General features: G+C 40.3%; 1 protein-coding gene across 2 annotated transcripts in view; it reads left to right on the top strand.

Annotated features, from left to right (window-relative positions):
• CDK8 (cyclin dependent kinase 8) overlaps positions 1 to 18,694 on the top strand; it is a 76,031-nt gene extending 57,337 nt beyond the window's left edge. The window contains exons 6-13 of one of the 2 annotated variants that reach the window (XM_018056580.1): positions 168 to 299; positions 7,980 to 8,123; positions 10,617 to 10,686; positions 11,493 to 11,565; positions 14,088 to 14,185; positions 14,848 to 14,926; positions 15,047 to 15,202; positions 17,413 to 18,694. In XM_018056580.1, the coding sequence (XP_017912069.1) occupies positions 168 to 299; positions 7,980 to 8,123; positions 10,617 to 10,686; positions 11,493 to 11,565; positions 14,088 to 14,185; positions 14,848 to 14,926; positions 15,047 to 15,202; positions 17,413 to 17,538 (878 nt within the window). In that variant the 3' untranslated portion in view covers positions 17,539 to 18,694. Of the gene's footprint in view, positions 1 to 167; positions 300 to 7,979; positions 8,124 to 10,616; positions 10,687 to 11,492; positions 11,566 to 14,087; positions 14,186 to 14,847; positions 14,927 to 15,043; positions 15,203 to 17,412 lie in introns of both variants that reach the window. The other variant, XM_005687557.3, reaches the window with a different exon arrangement.

The raw sequence follows: 20,485 nt of genomic DNA on the forward strand, positions 1-20,485 counted from the left end.
TGGCTTATATTTAGACTTCTGAAAGGGGTGAGATGTTTTATTGGTTTTTCTCCCCACAGAATTCACGTTTTTCGTATCTTAATAGTAAAATTAGAGTCATCAGTTACATTTGTAAAAATCTATTTACTTAGCATTGTTATTATTATTATTATTATTATTTTTTACAGCTGATATGGGCTTTGCCCGATTATTTAATTCACCTTTGAAGCCTTTAGCAGATTTGGATCCAGTAGTAGTTACATTCTGGTACCGAGCCCCAGAATTACTTCTTGGAGCAAGACATTATACCAAAGCTATTGGTGAGTAGAACTAATTAAAGTTCCATGACATTTTTAAAGTGGCCTTGTTGTTGTGAAATATATATATGTCTGTCTGTTTTTTAGGTTAAGTGATACAGAAAATTATAAAAGTAAAAGCAAAAACTAACATAAAATTCTACTGTCTAGAAATACCGTCATTGGCATTAGGGGTATACCATTCCAGACATCTATTTCTGATAAATAAACAGATGCTAAAAAGGTTTTTAAATATATGGGCCCATACTATGAATTCTAAGTAAAAACTATTTTAAGTTTAATTTTAGGTGAAAAAGAAAGAAACACAATAAAATTTCTGAATCATTGAACTTCAGACAAATATTTCTTTTGCCAAAAGAAATACTAGCTTCTAAAAGATTTCCCTTAAAATAAAGGAAAAGAAGATTATGAAAATAAGTAGGAGCTGAGAACATGGTCATTCACTTTTCAGTTTTTATTAGGATTGATTGTCTCCCTGTATGAAGAATTAGGAAATGAGTGCTCTTCTGCTTGTTCCCCCACCAGCCTCTCAATTTATAAGCTCTCTTAATAATATCAGTCATCATCATCATCGTTACCACTTTGTTGATGTTTACAGCGTTTATTTTCTGTTTGCAAACCATAATGCCCACTGTTGTTTATACTTAACTACATATTGTAATGGGCTTGATATTCAGTTACCACCTTTTATCACAGCTATATCACAATCCTTTTATGACATCTTTATTCTGCTTCATTTTATTTGGTAGAGTTTTATCAAGTAGTTTTTTTCTTATGTATTTTGTCTTTCCTTTTTTCGTGCCTCTCTTTTTGTATGCCTTTATTGCTTACTTGTTCTACGTTCTCCAGAATGGTATTAAACCCATTTTTACTTTATTGGATAACTCCATCCCCAACTCTTATACTTTGCTCTATTCTGGATCGATTTTCGTCTTGTTCTTTTCCCTTTTTTGTTCATCTGGGTTGGATCTGTTTCTTTCTGGATTTCAGTATTTCATCCCTTACTTTGCTGCGGAATATTCTCAAGTAACCTGTCTTAGAGGTAAATTTTCTAGTTCTCTATTTCTGGAAAAAAAAGCATTTGTCATACTTTACAGTTTGGCAGTGACTAAAGTTACAGGTACAAAGAGATTTTCCCTCAGAGTTTGGTGAGGCTTCTCAACTGTGCTCTGGCATCAGTGTTGCTAATGGAAGGTCTCACATGGTGGTGGATTCTGTGGGGTTTTGTGTTTCCTGAAAACAGAGGATTTCTCATCCTTGTGTTTCACACTGATTTGCTGGCCACCTACAGGCCCGCTCAGTTCGAAGTTTATATCCCCTGTCTGTGAAAGATTCTCTTGAAATAGGCTTGACTTCCTCCTCTGTGTTTTACTTCTCTCTTTCCGAAGCTGAGTGTAGGCAGATGTCGGATTTCTTGGACTGGTATCCTTTATACCACTTTCCTGCTCGTGTTTTTCTACCTTTGTCTTTTTAATTTCTAAGAACCCTTTCTCGTTCTCTGTGTTTTCTTTGTAGTCACTCTCTTCATTGATTTGTCTTAGTCTCCCTTTCATGTGGCTAGTATTCTTCAACTGTTTGTTGACCCTTGATGTCTCTTTGCATTGAAGACTCAGGTTACAGAACGCTGCTTGGGAACTTAGTATGCATGGATCAGAGAGCTCCGAGGCTGGCAGGCTTTACTTTAGAGTGATCCAGCCAAGAGCAGCCATTAATGGAGAACCCTAAATGCCAGCATGTGCAAGTCTTTGCCCTGAGGACTTCCAGATTCTTTAGGAAGAATCCTCCAACCTTCAGCCCAATCTTTGTATACCTGGTAGTCTCAGGGCATTTGGGAAGTGGGGAGTAGGGGGGGTGTGGTCCACAGTTCAAAATATAGTCTTTGTATTTGACATTTCCAAGTACAGAATCTTCCCTGAGTTGTGCAGGACACATCTGCTTCCCATCCAACAATAATAGTGTGGACTGGGGCCTTCTCTGAATTGTTTCCAGAAATGTTTTTATCTGTATCTCTGCTCAATCAGGTCTGCACACGTGTCTTCATCCAGGTCTTAGTCACAATTCTCCCTCTTCAGGGAGAACTTCCTTGGTCACACCATCCACCTTCCCCGTCCTGGTAGTAGCTGTATGCAGTGTCTGATATCCCCTAACTCGGTGGGCCGTGCCCAGCTGTCACCGCTGGAGCCTGCATGGCCCAGGTGAGAAGGGGTTCCTTGCCAAGGGAATCCCTGATGGTCTCTTTCTGTGCTTTGTGTTACTGGGGCTTTGCTGTCACTTCAGTGTGTATTCAGAGGGGAAAGGAGTGATGGTTGTACTCTTTCCCTCGGAGCAATCTTGAAGTCTATGTGCTGTTTTTCATAAAACCTTTTATGTTCACTAATCTTTGTATCTGCTTTGAGATCACATTTTACTGTATAGAAAAATAAAGGTAGATTATTAGATATGGGACTTTTCTGTGCTATTATTGCAACCTTTCTACAAATCTAAAATTATTCCAAAATAAAATATTTTATTTTCTAAAAAGTCAGTTCAGTTCAGTTCAGTCGCTTAGTCGTGTCCGACTCTTTGCGACCCCATGCATCACAGCATGCCAGGCCTCCCTGTCCATCACCAACTCCCGGAGTTCACTCAGACTCACGTCCATGATGCCAGTCATGATGTCAGTGATGCCATCCAGCCATCTCATCCTCAGTCGTCCCCTTCTCCTCCTGCCCCCAATCCCTCCCAGCGTCAGAGTCTTTTCCAATGAGTCAACTCTTCGCATGAGGTGGCCAAATTACTGGAGTTTCAGCTTCAGCATCATTCCCTCCAAAGAAATCCCAGGGCTGATCTCCTTCAGAATGGACTGGTTGGATCTCCATGCAGTCCAAGGGATTCTCAAGAGTATTCTCCAACACCACAGTTCAAAAGCATCAATTCTTCGGCGCTCAGCTTTCTTCACAGTCCAACTCTCACATCCATGTATGACCACAGGAAAAACCATAGCCTTGACTAGACGGACCTTAGTCGGCAAAGTAATGTCTCTGCTTTTTAATATGCTATCTAGGTTGGTCATAACTTTTCTTCCAAGGAGTAAGTGTCTTTTTAATTTTGTGGCTGCAATCACCATCTGCAGTGATTTTGAAGCCCCCCAAAATAAAGTCTGACACTCTTTCCCCATCTATTTCCCATGAAGTGATGGGACCAGATGCCATGATCTTCGTTTTCTGAATGTTGAGCTTTAAGCCAACTTTTTCACTCTCCACTTTCACTTTTATCAAGAGCTTTTTAGTTCCTCTTCACTTTCTGCCATAAGGGTGGTGTCATCTGCATATCTGAGGTTATTGATATTTCTCCCGGCAATCTTGATTCCAGCTTGTGTTTCTTCCAGTCCAGCGTTTCTCATGATGTACTCTGCATATAAGTTAAATAAGCAGGGTGACAATACACAGCCTTGTTAGGAGGAAAAGTAAAGATTACTGAAGCTAGTCCTGTTTTTCAATGTATATTACTACCTAAACATACATTTGATTATCTTTTTTACAAGTGTATTCTGAATGCTTAAGCATGTAAACTAATATCATACATAGCTTTTTTTCCACCTAGAAAATGAATATTTAAATTTTTTTTCCACTTAGAAAATGAATATTTTAATGTCTTTTGGTAAGACATATTTAAAGACTATACAAATAAGAAAGTAATTACCAACTTGTAGCTGCTATTAATGGAAAACTTGAGACTGAATTGATATAAATTGAAGAAAAAATAAACTATCACATAGGTTTATGACTCTGGCTCATCATTTATCTTTTTCTTTTTTCTTAAGAAACCCAATTGTCATTGTGAGCATTGAGATCTGAACAAGCTGTTACCCTCCAGAGCAGTTTACCAGTTCTAGGTCAGGGCTATTCATCACAGAGCTGGGCTCACCAGCTATTAGATAGATTCCCTTGTTCAAATGGGTGCCTATTTTGGGTCGTAAGAGGCCTTCCTCCTCATTAACATCAAAAGTTATTGGATAGCTATTAGGCTTTTTAAAACTTAAGAGAAACCAAAATGAATGGGAATTATGTCATTTACTCTTAAGGGATCTCCATCCATTTGAGAAACTGAATATGTGTGGAAAATATGTTGCCATCTCTGAACAGTAGAAGCCTAGCCCCTCTGACTTGTCACCTTAGCTCTGCCACTCTGGGGGTCCGAGGACAATGTGTCCTTCACAGCCTCATTTTCTGAAGACAAGGATTTAGACTAAATCATCTCTCGGGTCCCTTTAACTCTAAGCATTTTGTGCCCTTGGATAGACTCCACTGCCTTTTGGGGTGGGAAGAGCACAGGGGAGTAACGTGGGGCAGGTAACTGAGACCAAGGTCCATGCCAGTCCCCACGAGCACCTGGCCTGGCCCAGAGCAGTTCTAGAGGATGCTTTCTTCCAATGAAGTTTGACAGAAAACAATAAAATTCTGTAAAGCAATTATCCTTTAATAAAAATTTTTTAGTAATATAAAAAACTAAAGTGATAACTGCATTAAAAAATTGGATCAAAAAAGTAATGATGTAAGATCTTACAGATTGCTTTTTCATTTGAGAGACAGAAATCATACATAAATCACTTTTATATACATTTTAAGGATAAAGACTAGAATCCACAAGTGAAACAAGAAACTTCTACCTTGCTTCCAGTCTCTCCTGCACCATTACGTTCCTCCTGCTCCCCAGGTGGGTAGCCTAGGGGTGCAGTGAGGTTCTCAGCAGGGCCTCCAGACCACTGTCAATGCACTTCCCTAGCACTTGGACTTCCTGAAGCAGATAGAGAAACCTTTGTGGTTGAACTTACATATTATTAGCTGAATATGTTCATTTTAGTGACATCACTGAGAAGGCTTAAACCTGCCAGTGGAGTCAGGTGGGTCGTGTTAATACTAAGGTACTAACAGGCAGCCGGAGAGCGTGGGGGAGATCTGAGCACATGAGCCCGCCTGATCCCAGCCTTGCTGCAAATAGGTCTTAGTGCCGTGGTCATTCACTCCCTTGTAGGAGACTGCCAGCCGAGTCATTAAACCCAAGAGAAAATGATAGATTAGTCAACGGAGATAGGCTCGTTACTCATGGGGACAAAGTTTAATTCAGTTTTGAGTGTTGAGGGTTTTGTTTGATTGACTTTGTGGAGAAGGGTGAAAGAGGGGAATCAACTCTTTAATTAATTGTCACTAGGGCAGTCTTAAAAGTTTTTATAACATATAAACTTCAATAAAATGGGGAGAGTGAGAATTTACTCTTGCATTAAGGTAGAGGCTTATAATTACTGATTAAAACAAATTTAATCTATATCTCTGCTTTCCCCCATTTGGGTCTGCGTAGCCTGCCAGTTGGTGTCTACTTTGCCTGGTTAGCTCCGTAGCTACACACAAGCATTACAGAATTTTAGAAGTATATGGGGTTTGTGTGTTTTTAATTTGAAAAGTTTTTCTAGAAGAAATTTGACAGGTAAGTGAGCAAGAAAGGACTTTCTTACGAATTCAGCACAATCTGAAAAAATAGGCAAGGTAGGAGAGACTTGTTGACAAAGATTCAGAAATTTATCTGAAGTAACAGCCTGATCAGCAAACTCAAATTCATGATTATTGACTGGGTCAGGATTTGAAGGAGGGAAGGATGGTAAAATTGATAACAGGTGAAAAATAATAGAAAAGACCTGAAGAGAGAAGTTATATAGGGTAAAGTCAAACAAGTTTCAGTATTTTTCCTGCTTTCTTGATTTTTCTTTTAAAGCAATGTCGAGTGAGGGTGGCTAAACTATTTACTTACTGTTCATCTTCCTTTATGTGTTTTCTTTTCTTTGTTGGGGTTTTCATTATCAGGCTGAGTGGACACAGTGTCTCTTGGGCGCCATGAGTAGGGTTTTAAAGATGCACACTGACCCACAGGCCCTCTTGGTGACCCCCCCTTAGCTTGCCTACCTTCTTCCCGTGGATTGAGATGATCAAAGGTCAGCTTTCTGTGGGGTTCCCGCATAAAAAGAATAGTCACAAAATAATTAACTTTCCCATTTACTTTCTGATGGTAAAACGAAGATATCCTGGCTTATATTTCTTGAGGAGACTTTTTCATAAGGTGATGTTGGCCTGATTTGGTTCTCTGATGGGGGAGCAAACTGATGAGCAGACAGCATCATTTTTTAAATCACTTGCTTATAGTCTTGCTTGTAATCTTAAAGTAAATAGAGGTTTAACTAGTTATTTTGAAATATAAGTGTGGCAATTTTAGATGAAATATGTATATTCCAGTTTTAGATTTTAGGAATTCCCAGTTATTTATTAATTGACATTTTTTTTCTTCACTTTCTATTTAAGTGACCATTATTAACAGGTCTGAATAATTAGCTTTAACAGTGGTTTTAAACAGTGTCCTCCTATAGTTATTTAGGGCTTCCCTTGTGGTTCAGCTGGTAAAGAATCCGCCTGCAATGTGGGAGACCTGGGTTTGATCCCTGGGTTGGGAACATCCCTTGGAGAAGGGAAAGGCTACCCACTCCAGGATTCTGGCCTGGAGAATTCCAAGGACTGTAAAGCCCATGGAGTCACAAAGAGTCGGACACGACTGAGCAACTTACACTGCACATAGTTTTTATGTTTGCCACAGGTATTGGTTACATCAGTGAGACACCATTTACTGTCTGCTGTGTGCATAGCACTGTCCTGAGTGTAGGGAAGTTGCCATTGCTAGTTTAGGGATTTGTTAAGGGTAGAGATGGAGTATCTGCAGCTTCAGATTATAAATTGGCATATTTATCTTCTAATAGTTCTGTTAGTAGGAATTTAATATGAATGAAAGTTAGCCTGTATCTTAAAGTAAGTGAAGGAAAATTGTTGTATACAGAGGAATCCATTTGCCTGGCTCTTAAATAATTCTTATGAAGTTATAGCCTCTGTGCCTGTTGAAAGGTAGTATTTTGCCCCATATTTTCTTGTCTTTTAAACACCTAAACTTGCAAAGTCTGACACTGCTATAGCATGGAGAAACCCTTTGAACAGAAAGTCCTTTCAGGAGAAATGCTATTTTGTTAGAATATTTGAGGTCAGGCGTCATCTTTTTCCTGTTGGAACAGCACCTTGCTAACTAGTGCTAACACAGGAGGATAATTATTAAACTTTACAAGCTAATAAGTCCATAAACTAGATAAAAAATAAAAAATGTTTTTTACCTCAAAAAACGGTGCTGATTGTTTTCAGCAAGTATGCCTGATTTCCAAGGCTGTTTGGGTTTTCTGTTTGTTTTTTTGTTTGTTTGTTTAGTTTTATTTATTTATGGTTCCTATGCTCTGTGTGCAGCTTTGTATATATTTCACAGATAAGGTAATGTTTGAAGCACTTAAACTCACCAAAAATTTTAGATAATAAATTTGATTGAACTTGGAATGAAACCACTGGGTGGGATGGAGGTATAACAAGGAATGAAATACGGGTGGATGGGGTGGGAATATATATTTACAAACAATATTTTTTATATTTATAATTGCTTAGGATTTAATATGACTTATTAGGGGAGAAAAAGAATGAAAAAACACTCCCTGCCAAGATAAAGATGCATTTTCTTTTGGAAAGAACCACTTTATTTTCCTCCTTTCTTTTTCTTTTTTCCTTTCTTTTTTTTTTCTTTTCTTTTTTTTTTTTTTTGTTTTTTTTTTTGTTTGTTTTTGTTTTAAAGATATTTGGGCTATAGGGTGTATATTTGCAGAACTACTAACGTCAGAACCAATATTTCACTGTCGACAAGAGGACATCAAAACTAGTAATCCTTATCACCATGACCAGCTGGACAGAATATTCAATGTAATGGGATTTCCTGCAGGTACACATTATATTTTTGTTTTTGTTTTTAAATCACTGTTGTTTGAACTTAGATGTCTTCATTGAAAGGATGTGTATTTTTAGCTAATGAAAGCTACTCTTACTCAGTTCTTTATATTTACGACTTGCATTAATCAAAGACCCTTAGAAATAGTAAAATTTGTAGAGTTCACATATTAGCATAAAAATATTTATGGGTTTCTTGAATTTGAGGAGTGTATTTTTGTTTCATTTTGGTTTTTGGTTTTGTTTTGTTTAATATTTAAAATGATAAAATATTTGCAATATCTGTGTTTAAAAAGTGCCTTTAGTTTTCACCATTGGCAACTGAATAGAATTCAGGAGCATGTCTTTTTGTCTGATAGCACTTAATAATAATGTCATTGTTTGGTATTTGAATACAGATTTTGAAGACTGTTTCTACTTGAAACACATTGTATTGAATCGTAGCATTTTTTGCTCTATAACCCTTGTCAGTAAGAACATCCTTTCCAGTTAGAACAGGCAGGATGTGAGTGAAGGCCCAGCCCTGCACAGCAAGTGAGCCTGCTCTGACTGCCACTGGGAGGTGGTGGTTGGGGCATTTCGTCATGGGCTTTAGAGCTCCAGCCCCAGCCCAGTCCTTGTGCTGCAGAACAGAAGTCCATTACTCTCCATTTGAAACGCCTGCATAGTTTTGGCTAGTCAAGTACTTATTGAAATGATAAACAATCAGTTTATTATTAATAAATATATGTTAATAATTTAAAATATCAATAACTTATTGAAATAATAATAAGAAACAATACGTTGTTTCTTATTAGGAATTTTTTTCAGATCAGTGGCTCAAAACTAATACAGAAATATCTGGGAGTTATAATTCCACATTCCCTTTAATTATCAGTAAGTGCAAAGTAGCTACCTTTGTCCAGAATTGACCAACATTTCTACAAAGATTGCTTTGTTGAGATGGGAGTTTCATTTATTCACTAAAGATTTATTGAGCACCTACCATGTTTCAGGCACTGTGTTAAGTGTAAAATATTGTTGATATAACAGACGTGATTCTTGCCCTCTTGGAGTTGACACTCGGCTGCTCTAGGTAGAATGTTGAAAGAATAGGAGTAGTTTGAGTAGATGGAGAAGAATGGCCTTTTCTTCCCACTTCTGAATGCACTCATCAATTCAGGGGTCCCCCGGGGAAGGAGCCTGACTTACAGGGCCTTGGAGGAGGGGTGGCCTCCACAGGAGATGGTTCTGAAATGGTTCTTAGGGCGTGGTTCCACATTTGGGATCTGCTTATAGGGAATCTGAAAACCAAGCAATAGAATTTAGATTTGATGTGCTAAAGAAGGAGAATCTGTGATAAGTTCTTGAGAACTAGTGCTGTGATTTGTGTTCTACTTTAGAATGGTTTCTATGGCAGGGGTATGTAAAAATTTAAGAGGGGTAACTGAAGTCAGGAAACCAGCTTTTACCTACAGCAGTACTCCACGTGTAAAGTGATTTGGATGGAGAAGAAAGGATAATGGTATAATTTTTTAGAGTAAGCCTGTACTTGGAAGAAAAAAATAAAAGATTATCTTAGGATTTCTACTTGAGAAATTGACAGAAATAAAGAAATTGGAACAAGGAAGTAGTCAAGGAGAAAATTCCTCTTAGGAGTTTAAAGTATGTATTTAGTTTACAATATGTGGTATCTGGAGGCTAGATAGCAGATATTTTTATAAGCCAGTTGAGAGAGAAGCTAACCTCTGGAGGTCATTTAAAAGCTGAGGTGCCATGAAGCTACCTGGTAGAATGTGGGCACCTGTGGACTCTCAGTAACTCCTCCAATGGGCACAGCAAGCTTCTCAAACTGCGTGTGGTGTTTGAGTAACTCTAATGTCAGCAAAACTGACCAAGACGTTTCCACCTGATGGGTCCGGTAGCTGGGATTGCTTTTGTTATTATTATTGAAACTAGCCCAGATACTAGCTGACTTGTTCATATGCTCGTACATCCAACTCTGTGTTTCAGACAGCTGTAACTGCTTACCTTGATTACCATGTAAAGCAGTGTATTTAATAAGGGGAGCGTAAGGAGGGCCGTATAAAAAGGACAGCTTACAGCTGCTGAGGGGGAAGATACTGCATTTATTGTTGAAAAGATTGGTTGCCGGGTTAACCAAGACATGGTGGGACAAAAGTGGTTTTACAGATAAAAATAGAAGTATTTAATAATGGAAATATTTGTTTATAACTTGTTGGTGTCTTAGTATAGAAACTGAGATAACTTATAGTAGAACATAGAGAAAATAGACATTTAAAAATTTTAGACAAAATAAGAGAGAACACAGCGTATGGAGAATGCATTTACAGTTAAAGATGTTTACTGCAGCTCACCATTTATTCGAAGTCTGTGCTTTCAGGGAGGTTAAAATGTAGGACATGTAATGAGAAGTGAAGTCACCTTTATTAAAGTTCTTAATAATAGCAACCTAGACAATATAAAATTGTATCAATGTGTTTCACAGATAAAGATTGGGAAGATATAAAAAAGATGCCTGAACATTCAACATTAATGAAAGATTTCAGAAGAAATACGTAAGTTGGCAAGAAAATAGACTGTTGATTTTTGCTTTTCTAGAATACTCAGGATAAGATTGAATGCTCAGCATGATAGAATACTTGACAGAAGACTAGTCTGTTAAATAATTTTACTTATTTACTCTAATAAATATTTTTGCATTGTGGTAGTCTTCATTTCTTAAGATGTTTGAATGGTGATACAAGAAGGTGAATATCTAATATCAGCAGCTGATTTGGCTGTGAGGAAAAAAGTCAGTTCATTTCTTTGCATATTTGTTACTTTCTGGAAGCTCTGCGTCTGTGAAGGGTATCACAACTGAAGCAGTAAGAGACTGAAAGAAACCAACCTTTGCTAATAGCCACCTGCCTCCTCCTCCTGGGTTGGGTTGTAAATTTAAACAAGTTTTTTAATAGAGAAAAAGGAATAGTTCATCTCTTTTTACAGCAGGATCAGGGGATTGGGACATGCAGTTTACAGACCTATATGACATATGACAGTGTTTTAAAATTTTGTATTTATTTTAAGCTTACTAGTAAGGCTGAGTTCAACTCTTGACCCATATGTTATTTAAGATCATTGTTGCGATAGCATTCATGTGAACAAAAGCTAAGCAGTCTGTATGTTATTCATGAAATTATCTTGGTGTCCACTTAAAAGTGACTCGTGGGAGTCCTGAATGAAGTGTAAAATTGATTTAATAACCATTTTCAGTGTATGTTCTGTGTTGGTTATGATTAAAGTAATTCTGTTCAGAGAATTTCACCCAATGTAAAATCAATCTCAAATCTTATATAGATATTTCATAGTGTTTCTCTTTCAGGTATACCAACTGCAGCCTTATCAAGTATATGGAAAAACATAAAGTTAAACCAGATAGTAAAGCATTCCACTTGGTAAGTTTTAGAGAACAGCACTAATGAACTATATTTTTCCCACCTGTTTAACCCAACCTGACTTTTTTGACTCAATTTCTGTGGTTACTCAGTATTCTTAGAGTTCTTTAATAGTAATACTAATGGAGAGTTGTCGGTGCCTACTAGTAATGATATCAAAACCCAGGTTTTTCCAAACCCAGGTTTGACAGCCTTAATGTTTGGTTACATTTAATTTTCTATAGACGGTCATTGAACCAAGTCTGTCACTTTTTAAAAATTCTGTTTATTGGTTTTCATCAGTTACTTTAAAATTTCAAAGAATCAAAATGAAAACGGTCTTACTGTTCAGAAATAAGGTTTAGAGATTATTTTTTATTTCAGTCCTTTGAAAGGTTGTTTATAGAATTTTAATTCCCAAGGTGCCACGTATAAACTTGGCTGTTAAAGGTCCTTCAGGGACGCTGTGCATCATGTGCGTTTTCTGGAAGAGTATGAGAGATGCGTGTGTAGATAGTGCATAGTAGAAACATGATTTGAGCTAGGATCTAGCTGTGCACTCTCAAGGTGACTTTTGACATTATAGTCAACTGTTGTCAAATTTGTTTACAATGACATTTCCATTTTTACATTATAGCAATTAAAAATGTTTTTCAGTTTTATGTTTTTCAAAAGAAAGTAATATAAAGGAGGATTGAGGGAAGCAAGTTGTATTTTGCTTGGCTTAAAATTCTTTTAATCCTTTTTTCCCAGTATATTTAAGTGAGTTCATTAAACAGGAATTTCTACTTTGAAAGGATTAAAATTTCCTTTAGTACCAGGCCGCTTGGCAAATACTTCTTCCATTTCTGCTTTTTCTTCTCCTTCTACTGTTCTACTTCTGCAGTAATGTTTTATCATGTCCTGTATCATACATTTCATATCTAATCAGCAACTTAAAAGACAGTGCTCAACTGACCATATTAGTGCCCAAATTGGAAGGTAAGTTAGATCCTTCAAAGTTACGGCCTTATTTATTCTAACAAAATAGTGGTGACAGTGGTAGAGCAGAAGTCCCGCTTCAGGGGGATTGCCTTACCATCCCGCTGCTCACTGCTGCTCCTTCTAGCCTGAGGACTCTCACCACCCCACCACTGACACTCCGGAGACCACCTTTCTTTTCCACTCACCTGCTTGTCTTTGCTAGGGTAACTGTCTTGCATAGTCCCATATGAAAGCTCTAATGTAATTTCATTAAACCTGTTGAGTGTTTTAAGGAGCAAATCCATGCTTTTCCTTTCAGTCTCAAAATAAAATTATGCTTCTACTGAAATATCAGCTCATTGAAATTAAACTCTCACCATCCCAGCATTTCATCTGCATTTAAACATACCTTCTGCCATTTTGTTCTCGATTGTCTCATCTCCCACCGTCTCCACATGTTCCATGGTTTTCAGAGTGTGTACTAGTCCAGCAGCACCAGAGTCATCTGGGGCTGTTAGGAAGTGCTCCCGGGCTGATTCTGGAGTGCTCTGAAGCCTGGAAATCATGGTGTGAGGTCAGAGATTATAAGCCAAGAGACCACCATTTAGATACTATCTTAAATAACATGTTACATCAAATATTCTACTTCATAGAGCCTTCAGTAAATTATTTTTCAACCAGAAGATACTGAATTATCACATTAGTGTGACATTTCTGTAAGTAATATTAGTTATGATGATGATGATAGTAATGGCTAAGACTTATATAGTGCTTTCTTTTAGCACCATTATAGTTGCTTTCTACATGTTAACTCATTTAATTCTGAAAATAAACTTATCGATAAAAGGTACTGTTTTTAACCCCTCTTTGACAAACCGGGCTACAAAGCGGTTAAGTAACTTGTTTCAGAGTCACTCAACTAATAAACGTAAGGTCAGGATTTGAAGCCATACGGTCTCCTTAGAGGCTCCACTCATAAGCACACCCCTGTACTCTGTGGTTCTGTGCCAGTCCCCGCATCTGTCTGTAGACTGGTGTGCACTGCAGGAGAGCACTGTCCGACCATCCATGCTGTCCAGTAGCGCAGTCCTGAGCCGTGCGCGGCTGCCAAGCTCTAGAAATGGACCTGATAGGACTGAGAAACTGACTTTTAAAATTTAATATATAGTTTTGATTCATTTGGATTTACATCTGAATAGCCACATGTGACTAGTGTATTTATATTACAGGTTTTCCCTTTAATAGAAAAATAATAACTCGAAGAATTTTAGTCCTGTTCTAAATTGGATATAGCAATTTAGATAACGTAGGGAAAAGATCGTTGGTTTAGAATAAGAAGACATGAGTTTAGTTAGTTCTTACAGGAGAACCAACTGAGATAATGAATATTAGAATGACTAAAATGTGAATTATTACATTAAGTGGAATAATTGGGGAGCTTGGAGGGGGGAGTAACTTGGGGCAATAAATGTTCTCCCTATTTTGAGGTATTATTAATTTTAAAAAATGCATCCCACAATGTGCCACAGGTGTGACTATGAGAAGTAAAACAGTGATGTGTTTATGACTTGTGGTTTCAGCTTCAGAAGTTGCTTACCATGGACCCAATAAAGCGAATTACCTCAGAACAGGCTATGCAGGATCCCTATTTCCTAGAAGACCCGCTTCCTACATCAGAGTAAGTGATCAGTTTGTTCACTCACCAGCTCTATAGACATTTTTGGTGCCTGCTTTCCTCTAATTGTCAGCTCTAAGTCACCATCGCTCTTATGGGGACCCAGGGGAATCCTTATGAGAGGCAGAAAGTGAGCTCTGATGACAGAAGTGTCCTCAGGTTTTACAGCTGGCATGGTGCTGGCATCATTTGCCTCTGTCATTCAGTTAGTGATGGGTTGGTTCCACACACTGTCTGCCTCACTGCTTGCAGTTACGGTTGCAAACTCCATCCCCAAGTACATTTATGTTTCCATTCTTTCTTTCCTTTTAAATGTAGCATGGAGAGTAAAAGAGAAATTTTTGTTTGACTAATCACATTCCTGCCAGAATCTATCTCTTGTTTGTGATGGTAAAAAAGGACCACTGTGATCAAAGAAGAAATCAGAGTCCTATCGGAGTGTTATTATTTATACAGGGAGCCGCCCTCCGTGGCCTGCCCTCATGGCAGTGGTTAGAAGAAGGGACTTGCCGTGTCACAGTTGCAGGAAAGATGCTTATCACATCACAGATGGGGGGTAGAGTCCAGACTAAAAGAGGAAAGCAAGAAACTACTTACACACAGCATTTGAAATACTGGTTAGCATCCCAGGAATCATTTTTCTTTTTCTTTTTTCTTGTGATCAGTGTTTTTGCCGGTTGTCAGATCCCTTACCCCAAACGAGAATTTTTAACAGAAGAAGAACCTGATGACAAAGGAGACAAAGTAAGTGTTAAAGTACATTTGGCATCTGGCTTTGTTTGGTGCTCCCATGACTTCTGGCATGGACATCTTTGGTTCTCCCTCTGAGTTGAGCTGTGTCTCTCTGTTTAACCAATTGAGAAGAACCAGCAGCAGCAGCCGGGCAATAACCACACGAATGGGACCGGCCACCCAGGGAACCAAGACAGCAGTCACACCCAGGGACCCCCGTTGAAGAAAGTGAGAGTCGTCCCTCCTACCACTACCTCAGGTGGACTGATCATGACCTCAGACTATCAGGTACTCAGGCTGTCTCTCAGTGACCTGCGTGTCAGTACTGCCTGTGGGCTTGTGAGCGCTGGGAAATGCGACGTAGCTAAGAAAAGACCTGCCTGTGTATGCCAACACATTGACGGGAAGAGCTATGGGCGTGGAAGGTGCCCGGTGGTACAGTAGGGGGGCTTAGCCAGACTTGGGGTGATTGGACCTAAATTGTGCCGTTGGTTGGCTCTGTGACCCTGGACACTGCTCGAGTTTCTTATCTGTATCATGAGCCGGGCACACCTACCCTGCCGCTGCCGTGGGGCAGCTGTGGTGACCCTCAGCATCTGGCCCACAGGGGTGCTCAGGAAGTGGGGGGTCTCATTTCTGCAACCCCATCCAGCCTCAAGGGGGTGGTTCAGATCTTCTCAGTGTCTTCATTTGTTGGGTGTGGGTGATGGTCAGTGTGAGGCTGTAGTCAGGATGAAATGAGACAGTGTAAGCTAATGGCAATGGCCAGCTGGACCGACAGTCGTTTGATAGATGACACCAGTCACTGTGTTCATTATTATCTTCCTTAAAACTCTTAGTAGCGTTCACAGTGCACAGTGAGTACTTGCTGAGTGTCAGTGGTGGTGCTGGGGGTGATGCGATCATAGGAAGAGCTTGTCAAGACTTACGTGTGCCAGCTCTTCTGTCAGTGTGGGACAGACCTTCCTTTCTCCAGGCAGTATGATAGCTGTGAGGTAAGCGCTATTGGCAGGAAACTGGGGTTCATGGAGGTTGAGCCCCTTCCCTCGTTCACCCCTCAAGCCAGGGTGGACTCAGGACGCAGACTCAGACCTGCTAGGCGGCTCCCTGTGCATTCTCTCCAGTGACAACAGCAGTTCCTTCACAGACAGACCCGTTCTGATAACTATACCTTGTGCTGATCCTGTTCCCATGTGGTCTGGATTCACTGAGGAAGTGTCTTGAAAACTTGACCCATGAGAATTATTTGCCTACTGAAAGAGAGAGGTTGTAATAAATGGATAAGGCTCCCAGAGCCTGTGACTCCACGTCAGGAATTAGATCAGAACTCTGTATGGTTCATGGCGGGTGCAGCCTAGCAAGCTCTGGGGATCACTGCCGCGTGGTGGCTGTCCTGCAGTGAGCTCAGCGAGCAGGGGCTCCAAGGCAGGCGTCTTGCGAGCTTATGGTTGCTGCTTCCCTCCCCACCTGGGACACGAGCACATCTCTGGCACACGGGTGTGTTTGCACACACGATGTGCGTCCTGAGCGGGGCAGGGCAGGCAGGCTCTAACCTTTGCCACTGAAACCAAGGAAATGCTGCTGTGTGTGTGTTTGTTGACGTTATTGTGGTGGTTTTTATGAGTGATTTCAAAAATAGTATTTCTGACTAGTTTTACATGTCCACTCTCTTTAAAATGTTGTTTTTGCTAGGGTTGGTGGAGTTTCGAGTTATATGATTTATTAGATATCTTTGAAAGAGGAAAGTATTAAATTATAGTTAATCTTCCATAGTGTGTGTTTTGGGGAGCTAATAGCATGAGAGAGACATGCAGGGCTGAGAATAAGAATATAACTGATTGAAACTAGAGGTATTTGACTCTATCTCTTGTTCTGCTTCTAGAATTGAGAATACCACTCTTCCTGCATTTCAATGACTGTAGCTTTACTTTTGTGTATCGCTTGTAGCTGAAAAACAAGGTTCATTGATTTATAGAGCATAAAAATATCTAATGCTGAAGAAATAATTCTATAGTTTCTTGTCTTATTCATTTTTTATTCCTCAGTCATGCATGGGTGTTGGGAGTTTTCTACTGAAAAAACAAGTATGTAGATTAGCTTTGAATTTCTTCTGTTATTGAGAAGAAGAAATCATTGAGTTCAAGAGTAAGTGTCCCAGACAACTTATTTATGAGGTAAATACAAATAGCATGAAAGGGCGTTCCTGTGAATAGAATGAACCACACAGCACAGGAGTAAGACTCACGTTAGTGTTATTTTATCAGCAGTACTTCTGACCTTCATAAAGAAAGACTGACACTAAAAAATGTTAAGGGTTTTGTCATTTTAATTCTAAAGCCAATACCTAGCACAAGACCTTTAAAGTTATTACCTTAAAATAAGTGACATTACTGCCATAAAATAAGTGACATTTCAAACACACAGAAGCCTTGCTGGCCTGGGGTGCAGCCAGCCCACAGCAACGCCGAGTCATGTCTCCTCTTCCTCTGCTTTTGCAGCGTTCCAATCCGCATGCTGCCTACCCCAACCCCGGACCAAGCACATCACAGCCGCAGAGCAGCATGGGGTACTCAACTACCTCCCAGCAGCCTCCACAGTACTCCCACCAGACACATCGGTACTGAGCTGCGTCGGACACCGTCCATGCACTGTCGCGGTGCCGCAGGCCGCCTGCAGCTCTCGGCGGGAGCCTGGGATGGGCCATGAGAATGTACTGTGCAGCCACGCAGTCAGATGTCCGGTAGCCGAGTTCCACCGCTTTTCACAGATTGGGGTAGTGGCTTCCACGTTGTCGCTGTCTGGAGTTAGGCTTGAGAAGAAAGTGCTAGCACAGTTTGTGTTGTGGGTTTGCTACTTCCATAGTTTACTTGACATGGTTCAGACTGACCAATGCATTTTTTTCAGTGACAGTCTGTAGCAGTTGAAGCTGTGAAACGTGCTAGGGGCAAGCATTTGTCGTCGTATGTGGTGAATTCTTCCAGTGTAACAACATTATCTGACCAATAGTACACACACACACATGCAGAAGTTTAACTGGTACTTGAAACATGCAGTATACATTAACGAAGTAACCAAGACTCAACATGAGATTATTTCGGTACACCTTTCATTTCAGTGTCTTATCAGTGGGTTGATTCATTTTCTACATTAATCAGTGTTCTTTGACCAAGAATATTGCTTGGATTGTTTTGGAAAGTACAAGAAGCCACATAGTTTTTCCAGGAAGGTTTCAAAACTCCCAAAGATTAATTTCCAACTTCTGAGTTTGTTTTTATTTTCACTCTATGACTTGACTGGTATTAAAGCTGCTATTGATAGTAATGAAATATGTTGTCATTGATATAAACCTGTTTGGTTCAGCAAACAAACTAAAATGATTGTCATAGACAGTGTTTTATTTTTCCTGTTGGTGTTGCTGATTTGTGAGCATGCTTTAAGATGAAAAAAGCATGAGTGATAACTTCCTTAAAAAGGTGCGGCATCCGATTCAGATATTTTGTCCTGATTTTAAAGCTGGTTGGTGTAGTGCTACTAAAATTTCGTTCAGTTCATTTTCTTTTTTTAAAACTTGTTCGCACGTTGTTTAGGGTGCCCTTACTTCAGCAAAGGAGAAGGAGTAGGAGAGCCTTAGAGTTTTTGAGGAAAAAAGAAAACCTATAACATACAATGTACTGTATCAAACTATTTTACATGAATGACACAAGTATTCTGAATTTAAAAAAATTGAACATTGTTAAAAACAAGGTGTTATGTAATAAATTTATTTTTCATAAATCAAAATATGGAGTCAAGTATTTTTATGTACACACAGGTGTTTTATTTTAAAATGTGCCCTAACAAGTGGCCTCTGAGGAAACCGTTTCAGGTGTTTTCATTGATAGTACCTTGTGCCTCCACAATGAAGTGGTGGCCTAAGGTTTAGATACAAATTAGTTTCTCTATACACTTAGTGCAATAATATAAGATGAGAAATAGACACTTTTCTAACTGAAAGATATTACCATGAGCCTTCCCTTTCTAGAATAATGCCAGAATCTATGTTATGCTGAGCCCTTTTTGTTTTATCCCAGATAATTATTTGAGAGGGAGTACCTCCTTCACAAAATACAGAAGATTAAAAAACTAACATATTCTTTTCTTTAAAACTCAATGCATTGAAATAAAAACATTCTAGAACATTTTAAGAACTGAGGGATCCTAAAACTGAGTGGCCTGACTCTCACAGGATGGATAATTTTTGGAAGCTAAGTTTGTGTTTCCCTGTTAGTTCTTTACTCACACAACGCACAGATCTGAGAGCAGGGCCCCCTTCTCTGGGTCACTTCCATAGACCTTGTACGTGAATTTCCCTTCTACTCCGATCGCCTGTTTTTTTCTCCCTGCCCTCAGTGCCGTGCTTTTGAAACTCATGCACACGAGAGTCATTGAGAGCTTTCTGTCTTCTCAGGGCTGGTATCCGAGGTTGATTCGGTAGGCTTGGGTGGAACACAGAGTCTTTGATTTTAACCAGGACCCCAGTTGGTTCTGATGCCGTTGTTGAGGGTTGCACAGAAAGAAGAATGCCCCCAGACTGCCCTAAAGCCTGAGCAAATGTAGCGGCTAAGTGCCTCGGAGAGAAGGCAGCTCCGCTGTCTTTTCCTCCTGCATGAACTTCAAAAAGCCAAACCCATGACAACAGGTTCCTCTCTGGGTGCTGGAAACTCTGTGGACACAGTTCTCAGATGCCTTTATTCCTTTATCAACCTCGGTTCTCTGGGTGATGCTGCCCAGGCTTGCCAGTGTCCTCCCCAGGCTGCAGATTCCTGTACTTTGTTGCATCTGTGACAGATGACACACACACACGCCCGCCGTGGTTCTCTGGCTGGCCCCCTGGCCCCGTGTCTCTGTAGAGCACCTCTGACACATAGCTGTTTTCTGTCCCTTTCCCCTCCATCCCAGGCCTCCCCTCTTCACACTTGTTCCCTGGCTGTGATGCCCAGGTTTCCACCCTAGACCTCACGAGCACATCTGAGCTGTTACTAGGTTCTCTCTGGACTGAGCACATCCAAGTGCAGACTCCCGCCTCCAACTGTCCCGCCTGCACCTCCATGACACATCCTCCCGCCCAGCTGTCTGGGCAGCACGGCAGCCTTGGCACATCTTCACGCACACACATGCCCGCTTGTGAGCCCTGTCCACCCCACATGTGACTTTTCCCGAAGGGACTCCTAGCCAACACCCTCCCCTTCCCTGCACCCCGTCTTCTCTGCTCACCGCCTCCAGACAGCCAGACCCCTAACTGTCCCCACCAGGCCCTGCACGTCCTCCCACGTGCCCCCTGCCCCTCACCTGCCTGCTCCAGCTCCAGTGCAGTCCTGGCTGTCCCTGGAGCCTGCCTCACAGGGGTCATCTCGAGACTTTGACACCTTCTATTCCACTGCATCTGTCTTTCCCCAGCTTCTTGGCTTTCTCCCTCACCTCTCTGAGGTCAGCTCGAATTGTACCTTATCAGAGGCTCCCCTCTCCCCTACCCCCAACACCCCCCAACTTGCTCTCTGTGTAAAACTCAGCCTGTCCCTGCCTTCCCCACCA

Source organism: Capra hircus, chromosome 12, assembly GCF_001704415.2.
Source record: "Capra hircus breed San Clemente chromosome 12, ASM170441v1, whole genome shotgun sequence".
In the NCBI taxonomy this organism is placed as follows: Eukaryota; Metazoa; Chordata; class Mammalia; order Artiodactyla; family Bovidae; genus Capra; species Capra hircus.